Below are 10,907 nucleotides of genomic sequence, written 5' to 3'. Positions count from 1 at the left end.
CACCAAAATTTACCCGTGAAGACAAAGAGGAACGTGCCCGGTCATCAACAAACTGGCTCGGGTCCAACCCATGTTTCCCCACATGGACCAGCCCTGCCTTTCCAACATAATGGATTATTTTATTTTGTTCCCCTACTTGGACCAGCCCCGCCTCTCCAACACACTGGAGCTAATATACAAGGCCATAAAGGATCTCATCATCCGCTACGTTATGCTGACCGCAGGCACTCAAACTCCTGTGACAGACGAAATAGCAAGGACTTGAGTCATGGGCAATTGTATGCTGCACCAAATGATGGTCTTGTGGCGGCTGAACAGAGTTCCAGGCGGAATGTTCGGGGTGGTCGGAAATGGGTGCGCCGTAAGCGTCAGCAGTCAGATGGGAATCAGAATGGACCTGAACATGCAGTTGACACAGCCAAAGTAGCAGGTGAGGGTGGTGGATCCAATCGTGAACATGCATACAATCTGCACATGCGTAGACCTCCACCTACAGTCCAAGCCACCACCGAAGTACAAGGTGACAGTAACTCTCATCAGGGTGGCGGCAATTCATATGACGAGCCCAACCATAATCAGAATCAGAATCAGACCGAAGCGTGGGTTCCCCGGGAAAGTCAGGGCAGCGGCGGTGACGGCAGTGGGAAACCTCTTCGTAAAGGGATTAGACGTCGGAGAAGAAGGTAAACAGCGTTGGAACAGGTATACCTGCTCAGGAAAGCTAAGAGGCAAGACCTGGTTTCTTCGTTAGTTAGCCAATTTGGTGCACCCCTGCAGTGCTGGATCGAGCCATTTCTGGGCAGTGGTCGGCTCTCCCGACAACAGGGTGGTGCAATAGTTGTGATCTTAGGTCTTTAATTTGTTCATTTCTGTTGTGCCATGATCTTGTTATGTTTTTTGGTCCCTAACATTTTGGTCCCTAACATTTTGTCTTTCCAATTCTTTTATATTGTACCTGAACTAATTGTCATTAGAGTTCCTTTCACCATTAACTACAAAATTTCCAAATGTACCCCTTGTATTTTATGACCCCTTTGTAACACACCATGCCCCCTGTCCCAACCACAACCATGTTACTACTATGACTGTCATGCCCCCACCTCTAACCCCCCACCACAATTGTCGCAATCACAACCGTAATCTACTCGCATAGTTTTACGGGTGCGTAAAAAATCGACCAATTCGACTAACCTAACCAAAAAACACTCAACCCGAGGTATACCAACACATAGAGCATATAGAGATTGATTAAAAGCATTGCCAATGACTTGTGAGTTGTTACAAAGGGGTCATAAGGTCCCATTCGTAACAAGCCTTTTTCTAGTCTTCTTTATGCTTTTTGATAATTATTACCCTCTCAATGGTCACAAAATGCATGGATTTTAACCATAAGAGTGGTGCATGATTGGTTTGAGCTCGACTCCAACGATCAAAAGTATCAGGAGGTCCCAGGTTCAAATCCAAGTAGGAATAAAAATCCCCTTGTGGCCATGAAGGTTCAAATGCGGTGACTCTGGCTATATGTAAAGCAGGTGATCGTTCTGGGATTAGTCGGCTCGCATAGCGAGTTGGATATCCAGGTTAATAAAAAAAAATGCATGGATTTTAGGTCTATGATTTGTCTAATACATTTGTACAAGTGATTCTTGGCCATTGGTATAATATCATTGACGGACTAGATATTGTACCTCTACAATACTAAGCGGTAACTCGTAAAAGTATATACGTGTCAACACTGTCGCCTTTCAAGTAATAAAATGGTAAGGCCAAATATCGTATTCCATAAGGATAGATATCTTAAGTTGGAAAATCTCAAAATGCAAGGCTAACTTCAGATGACGAATTAGAAGAAATTGTTCTGGTTGATATTAACAACTACTGAAGATTCACAAAATATAAAGTAAGCATGGGTGCAAGACTTCAGATGGATACAAACACAAATTTCAGCAAATCATCCATTAGATTGAATTGGATTTGATAGTCCAATGTTAATTTAACCGAATTGGGTGACACAATCCAATATCCAATGAATAATTGGATCAGATTAGATCGATCAAAATTCATCGGATTTCAACTGATCAAGTAGGATCTGAAGTAAGGTGTACATATGCAGTAATCTTATTAAATAAAACCTTTAAAACACATACAATATCTTTTTACAGCTACTTCTAAAATTTAACTGATCTTTATAACGCTTGTGAGGGTTATACATTATTATCAGCGATAATTCTAATGACCAGATAAAAAAAAATGATATAAATATGCGTGGCATCCAATTATTCGGATTAAAGGTATCTGAGAAGAAAAAAGAGATCTAAAGTACATTTATGAGGTTTGTCTTCATATATGTGATTCTTTGCTTTTGGGACCATTGACAATGAGAAATCAATACTATAACTTGACCTTGAAAATTGAACTGAAATACAAAAAACTATTACGGTTCTTGTTGTTGATCGCACAATTCACTTCCACATATAAATGTTTGTTAACAGTAATTTCAAAAACGTCATTTAAGGGTCTCTATCAAACTTTTTGTTTATTTAAGGGTCTGGTTGACTTGTTAACCTATTAATGTTGATATCGTTCAGATTTTTTGCCAACTAAGATATTACACGTCATATTAATTTTTTATTTTAAAACTAATATTTCACGTTATATTTAAAATTGCAAAATAATTATAGAAAATAATTAAAATTCTTTTTTTTTTCCAAAAATTAATGCAATAAAATATATTTTTCATTTCAAATCTCGTTTTTTTAAAAGGGTAAAATGCATAAAATAACAATCTACTTTCAGAAAATTCTTTATTATAGCATTGTACTTTCATTTTTTCTTATTACAGCAATTTACTTTCAAATTATTTTTTATTAGGACATTGTACTTTGAAAAATTTACACATTATAGCATTGAGTAACCTTTTGATTTAAATTTACCCATTATACCAGGTTTCCATGTCAGCTCATTGTCCATGTAGACTGTCCACATGTACTATAGTGACGTGACTTTCTTACTACATCATTGTACTTTCAAAATTAGTTTATTATAACATCTACTAGTTCTTATTAAATATTGTATTTTTAATTTTAATATTTAAATGTTTTACATGTTATATTAAATGAATTAAAAAATTCTAAATTATTCATTAATATATCAGTATCAATAAAACTAGTATAACATAAATTATCTCGCTAATATGTTAAAAAAAATATGTGTTTTTTGAAAAAAAGAAAAAAAGAATTGTTTCTTTTTTACCAAAAAATATTATCTTTTAAAGAATATATTATATTTGTTCAAAAACCTTAAATTATAAATATATTTTTTACCAAAAAAAAAAATTATCTTTTAAGGAATATATTATATTTGTTTAAAATTTTTAACTTGACATATAAAAATATTAAATTAATTAGATTTTTTTGATTATTTATTAATATAACAATATTAAAAAATTGTATAACACAATTTATTTCGTTAACATGTTAGAGAGAACTTTAAAATATATGTAGTTTTTTGAACAACATAAAATAAGAAGTGTTACCTTTTTTTTTACAAACAAAATATATCTCGAAAATAATGTAGCGTATTTATATAAGAAATATTTAACTCTAGAATATTTAATTTGCATGCAACTTAATAAATAAAAGTCAAAAAATTTAAATGTTTTTTTAAACCATAACAATGAAAAATGAAAATCACTAATAATAATTTGAAGTAGGTGTTTATTTTTATTTTAATTAAGTCATCAAAATGAGATGTCATCTACATCACCTCATTAAAGTCACACAAACAAACAAAATCACACAAGCAAAAAAAGTCAAGGGGTTAACCGGTTTAAAAGGTAACATATTACTCATTGCTATAACATGTAGATTTTTTAAAGTGCGATGACTTAATAAAAAATAATTTGAAAGTACATTATTGTAATAAAGAAAAACAAAAGTAGAATTCTGTAATAAGAAAATTTATAAAAGTAGGTTGCTATTTCATGCATTTAATTTTTATATTATTAATTTGGTTTTCTTTTTTTTCCAAAATTATTAATTTGTTTTGTTTTTCCTGAAAATCTCTAAAAAATAAATAAAATAATCAAAATACTAATAATTTAATGGAGTTAAAATCAATAGAATTAGAATAAGAGATCCAATTTATTGTGACAATGACACAATAACAATGACCATGCCTTCAATTCTTTTGTTAGAGGAATTTAATCCATAATTGTAATATAATCATAAAGACGAAATTCATAACTTATTGTTAGTCTATATTTAATAAACTAGGTGAAAATAATTGATTGTTGATAAGGTAGAAGATAACTTATAAGTTAGTTGATAGTTGATGAATGAATCATGTTTGGTAAAAAGTACCTGATAAACATGTAAAATAATCAAAATACACATATTAAAACATTAGTCAAGTACAATATTTTATAATATAACTAAAACAAATACTTAATAATATAATATAATATAATAATACAAACAAGATGGTAAAGAGAAATAAATATATTTAATATCAATTAAAACAATTTCAAATTGATTACTATAAATTAGAAGGGTACTCGCACAATGCAGCGAGATACATCTCGATTTTAATGTTTTATTTTTGTATGTCTCAGATGATATTATAATACGTTTTTATGTGGTTTTGAGAAAAAAATTATATTTTTATTTTTGAATAAAATATAAATATGAAGATATCATAAAAAATTTAAAAAAAATTATATTGATATTAGTATGAAACTAACTATTCAAAATTTCTCTTTTTTTGTGTATTTCTTTAAAAAAAATTGGTTTAGTAATATAATTTTTTGTAGAGATAAAAATCAAATATTTTGTTAGAACTCAATGTTTATCCTAATTATATTTTAGATTTTTTAAATTTAAATGAAGACGTTTATCCTCTATTCGATTATGTTTATCTGAAGTTAATTACACGAATTCAAACATTAAGCTTTAATAAGTTGTANTATAAATATATTAAATTAATTAAATTTTTTTGAATTATTTATTAATATAAAAATATTAAAAAAATTGTAGATAACAATTTATTTCGTTAACATTTTAACGAGAACTTTAAAATACATGTATTTATTTGAACAACATAAAATAAAAAAGATACATATTTTACAAACAAAATATATCTCGAAAATAATGTTTCATATTTATTTAATAAATATTTTACTCTAATAATATTTTATTTGCATGCAATTTAATAAGAAAAAGTAAAAAAAATTAAATGTTTTTTTTTATCATGGTAATGAAAAATGAAAATCACTAATAATAATTTGAAATAAGTTTTTATTTTTATTTTAGTTAAGTTATCAAAATGATGTGTCATCCACATCACCTCATTAAAACCACACAAGCAAAAAAAGTCAAAGGGTTAACCGGTTTAAAAGGTAACAAGTTATCCATTGTTATTATGAGTAGATTTTTTAAAGTACGATGCCTTAATGAAAAATAATTTGAAATTACATTGCTGTAATAAAGAAAAACAAAAGTAGAATGCTATAATAAGAAAATTTATGAAAGTATGTTGATATTTCATACATTTAACCCTTTTTAAAATTCAGATCTCAAATTGAAGATTAAAAAAAAATCAAAATTACCACAATAAAAAATAAATATTAAATATCACATTCAAAATTTTTATATCTACCAATCCGTATCAATATTAAAGTTTAAATCAAATTTGACAAATCAAACCAAAAGTTTGATAGAAACCCTTAAATTACCTGTTACATATTCAACAAATCAATCAGATCCTTAAATAAACAAAAAGTTTGATAGAAATCCATAAATGATGATTTTAAAAATTGGTTTCTTAAAATAAAAATTAGATGAAAATTGATTTTATTTTTATGCAATTTTTCCGTGTGTAATCAATAAAATAAAATTTAATTTTTTAAGAAAAAGTAAAGAAAAAGGAAAAAGAAAAAAAAAAGGTGTGAAGGGAATGAGAGCCGTCAAAAAAACGTTTTGGGGGGAATTCCAAGGATAAGGGAGAGACGACATTACACGTGTGGATGGGACCCTTTTCCCTCCACCAACTTTTTTATTATTTTTATTTTTTATTTTATTTTTTAAAAAATGACGTATTTATTTAATCATTTAATTATTAATTAATTAATTATTCGAAATTAGAAATTTCAAACCCTTCTTTTGGTCTCCACCTGCCATCACATCATTTGGATTTAACAACTTTCCCCCTTTTCTCCGGCATTTGCTTTTTTCTAATTTCTTTATTTTATTTTAAATTTTATTGATTACCAATAAAATAATTCTTGGAATTAACATACCATTAATTTAATTTAATAATATCTTCAAAATACAAAAAATAGATATTTAAAAAAAAATGGTCAGTTAGTTTAGCATTAGAGGTTTTTTACAAAACACTTACTTAGTAAGCGTTTACCATTAAAATTCAACACTATCATTTACTTACCAGGTAAGAGTCATCGTCCTCGCTTATCAGCTCTTGGTCCTTGTCTCATTCTTGCTAGGTAGCATTCTTGGTCTTACGATATTCATTCGGTTAAGTAATATGACTTGGTAAGTGATTATTCGGGTAAGTGTTTGGTAAAAGCCCCCTTAATGTTTAAATAATTAATGTATTAAAGGTTACTAGAAGGGTACTCACGCAATGCAACGAAATATATCTCGATTTTAATGTTTCATTTTATTCATTTTCTCTATCGATATAATACAGTTTTACGTGGTTTTAAAAACGATAATATTTTTATTTTGAATGAACTATAAATTTGAAAAAAAATATATCGATATTAATATTAAATTAACTATTTAAACCACAAGGGTGGTGCCTGATTGGTTTGAGCTTGGCTCCAAAGGTCAAAAGTACCAGGAGATCCCATGTTCAATTCCAAGGAGGAATAAAAATCTTCTTGTGGCCACGGAGGTTCAAATGCGATGACTCCGGACTATCTGCAAAGCAGATGTCCGCCGTGGGATTAGTCGGCTCGCATAGCGGGTTGGATATCCAGGTTAATAAAAAAATTAACTATTTAAAATTTCTCATTTTCTGTGTAATTTTTTTAATTCAATTTTTATTATAATATAATTTAAATTTAATAATAAAGTAAAATGGAATAAAAATAATTTAATTTTTAATTGGAGTAATCAAATTGAAAACATTTATGAAAGTATCCACGTCAGAAGTGACCTTTAAATCGTTCAATATTTTCCTTTTCTAAATTCAAAGTAGGATGGGGCTGCTTTTATGTCACGATAGACGCCAAGCAAAGCAACATGGAATAATTTATCGCCACGTGGATGTACACTAAATAAAAATCCTTTTTTCTGAAAATAATAATAATAATAATTATTTAATGGATAAAATAAAATTATTTAAAACCCATAAAAAATGAGCTGTTTGTCTTCTATATGTATACATTTATGCATGCATACATACACAATACAGAAGTAGGGTTTGGTTCCGTGAGATGAGAAATTATGGTGATAAGCATAAGAAGAGATCTTTATCATTGGATCAATTTAAATTGAATGTCAACACTAACGAGGTGCACCGAGATGAAACAAACCGATTCTCTTCTGAAACACAGTTCATACATGAGATTAAAAGTGATGAAGTGTTCAGGTCTTTTCATACGTTTCTCATCGTAACTTTCATTCTCACATAATCCTTCAGCTACAATTATCACCATAACTTTCTTTCTCATACAATCATTCACCCGTATATGTATGTATGTATGTATGTATGTATGTATGTATGTATGTATGTATGTATGTATGTATGTATGTATGTATGTATGTATGTATGTATGTATGTATGCATGCATGTATGTATGCATGTATGTATGTATGTATGTATGTATGTATGTATGCATGTATGTATGCATGCATGCATGTATGTATGTATGAGCTTAATCATTTGAGAATTCCAAATTTGTGAGATAAACTTCTACTTTAAGGTTTTGTTTCCGATGATTTTTTTCTATCCAGGTATAATATTCAATCTATTGGTTAACATATATTTGTTTCACAATGTGTTTGTTTCATATATATATTTGTGTACTTTTTGTTTCACAATGTGTTTGTTTCATATATATTCGTGAAACTATTTTATGTGTACTTTTTGTTTCACAAACACGCCAAAAAGGTTTACATTGTGAACCGAGTACATGCGAAACAAACATATTGTGAAAGAAATATATGTTAATCGCTACATTAAATTCTAGCAATAGATAAAAAAATCATATAAAATAGTATGTGATGTACTAATTCTCAAGGTTATCATAATTTCATGGGTTCTCAAAAGCAGACCCCACACACACACACACACATATATATACATACATACATACATACATACATACATACATACATACATACATACATAGAGTTGAGTTCCGGTGAGAGAAGAGACCTTCACCATTGGATACACATTAGAATGAGATGCACCTGATCAATCCTCGTATCAAACACGATTTATGGGTGAGTTTGAGATTAAAGGTGATCAATGGTCCAGATCCCTTCTCACGATTCTTACCTTAATTTCTTTTCTCACACGATCATTCGCCTATAAAAGTAAACCAACAAATTTATCATACAATATACATACATGCATGCAGACAGGGGCATATGCAATGGCAAAAAGGAGGGGGGAAGTGACCCCAGTCAATATATCAAAAAAAAAAAAATCATAGGTTAAAATTTAGGTTTTACATGATTTACTTTTCACTTCCCCCCATTACAATTTTCTACGGGCCCCAACTCCAATCGAAATCGTTACTCTAACAAAAAAAAATCTGTTGAAATCAATCAAAAAAGCCAAAAAAGTTATTCGAAATCGACAAAAACACTAAAAAATCCCTTGTCATCAATCAAAAAGCTTTAAAATTCTCTAAAGAACGTTGTAATTAGGTTAAAAACACATCGGACGATTTTGCGGGTCTTTATTCTACCTTAAAGGTGACCCCACTGAACAAAAATCCCGGATCCGCCACTGCATGCAGATAGACATACATCATGTTTACCTGAAGTCCCAAACCGAGGAATCAATATATCCGACATAGAAGTAGGATACGAGGATATATGCATCATATATCATATGTAACCAAATGTCCCATATACGTTTCCTAATACATCAAACACATATACACATATAACGCATTCGATCTGTCCCACACATCCGTTCTGCCAAGAAAATTATTTATCCAAAGAACAATTGTTAGAAAATCCCAAAACCTATGATACACCAGTACCCATAGGTTTATCGGGCATCGTTGGAATAGTAAGTCATATCCAAAAATGCAACTGAAACCGTTTACATAATGACGTTCAATTGTAACCGAATCATGTTTCATCACTAACTGATATCTAGTTGGTCAGAAGTAACAGGGTACAATGTCATTAAAGAAAACACAATGCTTATAGAACCCAGTCACATGTCACAAACCACGTACAATTTATTCAAATGAACACCAGTTTCTTACAGTATCTGGTTTTTTGACCTGTTGGGTACAATATATCGAGTTCTAACGCACATCTTATTGCAGTAATGATCCTCTCGTCACCTAGGAAAGCGACTTAATACTCTGTTTAATTACCAAGATCTAAACGAAATGATCGAATTAAATTTATACATAAAATGTTATTGGTTAATTAATGAGGTTTAGTTGAGAAATTAAGCTTTTTAACTTTCGGCTGAATCGGAAGGTACAATCACATGCATGAGACTTTGATCACTCAATATTTTTTCACAATTTATTCCTTTTGTCTCTATATGTTCATATTGTTTTATTGGACAACTTTATGACTTTGAAATACCCCTCAAGTATATATATTCTATTTAGTGACGATATCAGTTGAAAATACATCGGTCTAAAAGATGCGAACCAGCTATTGAAGTCTCAAAATCGTCAAAGCGAGTGAAAGGGTCTCGTCTAGATTAAGTATACTGCCAAAGAGTCTGAACTGAAGCAACTGTAGACGAATAGTATAATGAATAGCAAACATGTGGGAATATATTATACTTGATTTGTAATAGATAAAACAAATTAATCTGGAAATTGAACCCGCTATGCGAGCCGACTAATCTTAGAACGACCACCTGCTTTATGGGTAGCTTGGAGTCACTACATTTAAACCCCGTGACCAAAAGGGGATTTTTATTTTTGCTTATATTTGAATAAAAAGAGTTGATAATGGATGTGTAAATGTACCCGTGAAGATTTTTTGTTATGTGTGTGTGGGTGGGGGTGGTTGGATGGATATTTGCCACAAATCTAAACCGTTCAATAAAATAAAGCTATCAAATATGTGTTTTCTTTTCAACCATGACCATCTTTCATTCAAACATTTCCTATTTGTATTACACACACACACACATATATATATATATATATATATATATAAATATAATGTATATATATGGATTTAAGATCACATGAGACCGACCTGTTTTCGTGAGACCCGTGAGATCATTTTTTTGCACTTGAAACTTCATAGCAAAACGCTGTGTTTTTACTGTGAAAATTCGGTTTTTTACCTTCACAGCGTTTTGTTGTGAAGTTTCAAGTGTAAAAAAATGGTCTCACGGGTCTCACGAAAACAGGCTGGTCTCCCGTGAACCCAACCTTATGTTTATATGTATGGAGAGAGGGAGGGAGGGATATGGGAGGTTTATGGTAAAACCATAAAAGATGGATGATGATCTATCAACCGTTGAAATAACTGATCTAAGAGATGGGATTAGAGAGACATTTACAACTTTATATATATATATATATATATATATATATATATATATATATATAGGTGGAGGTTCAAACGAGAACCCATGTGATTTACGAGAACGCGAGAACAACCCAATAACCTCAAACTTTTTTAATTAATAAATTAACTTTTATTATATATAAATAATTTAATAAG

At 30.2% G+C, this 10,907-nt stretch overlaps 1 protein-coding gene across 1 annotated transcript in view; it reads left to right on the top strand.

Annotated features, from left to right (window-relative positions):
* LOC112524738 overlaps positions 1 to 989 on the top strand; it is a 1,856-nt gene extending 867 nt beyond the window's left edge. Inside the window, exon 2 of the mRNA XM_025134699.1 lies at positions 8 to 989. Within this exon, the coding sequence (XP_024990467.1) occupies positions 8 to 687 (680 nt within the window). The 3' untranslated portion in view covers positions 688 to 989. The remainder of the gene's footprint in view (positions 1 to 7) is intronic.
* Positions 990 to 10,907: the final 9,918 nt, after the last annotated feature.

This window comes from Cynara cardunculus, assembly GCF_001531365.2.
Source record: "Cynara cardunculus var. scolymus isolate 2C chromosome LG 1, CcrdV1, whole genome shotgun sequence".
Lineage (NCBI taxonomy): Eukaryota > Viridiplantae > Streptophyta > Magnoliopsida > Asterales > Asteraceae > Cynara > Cynara cardunculus.
Note: the sequence above shows the minus strand (reverse complement) of the source record. Positions and strands in the feature narration are given on the sequence as shown.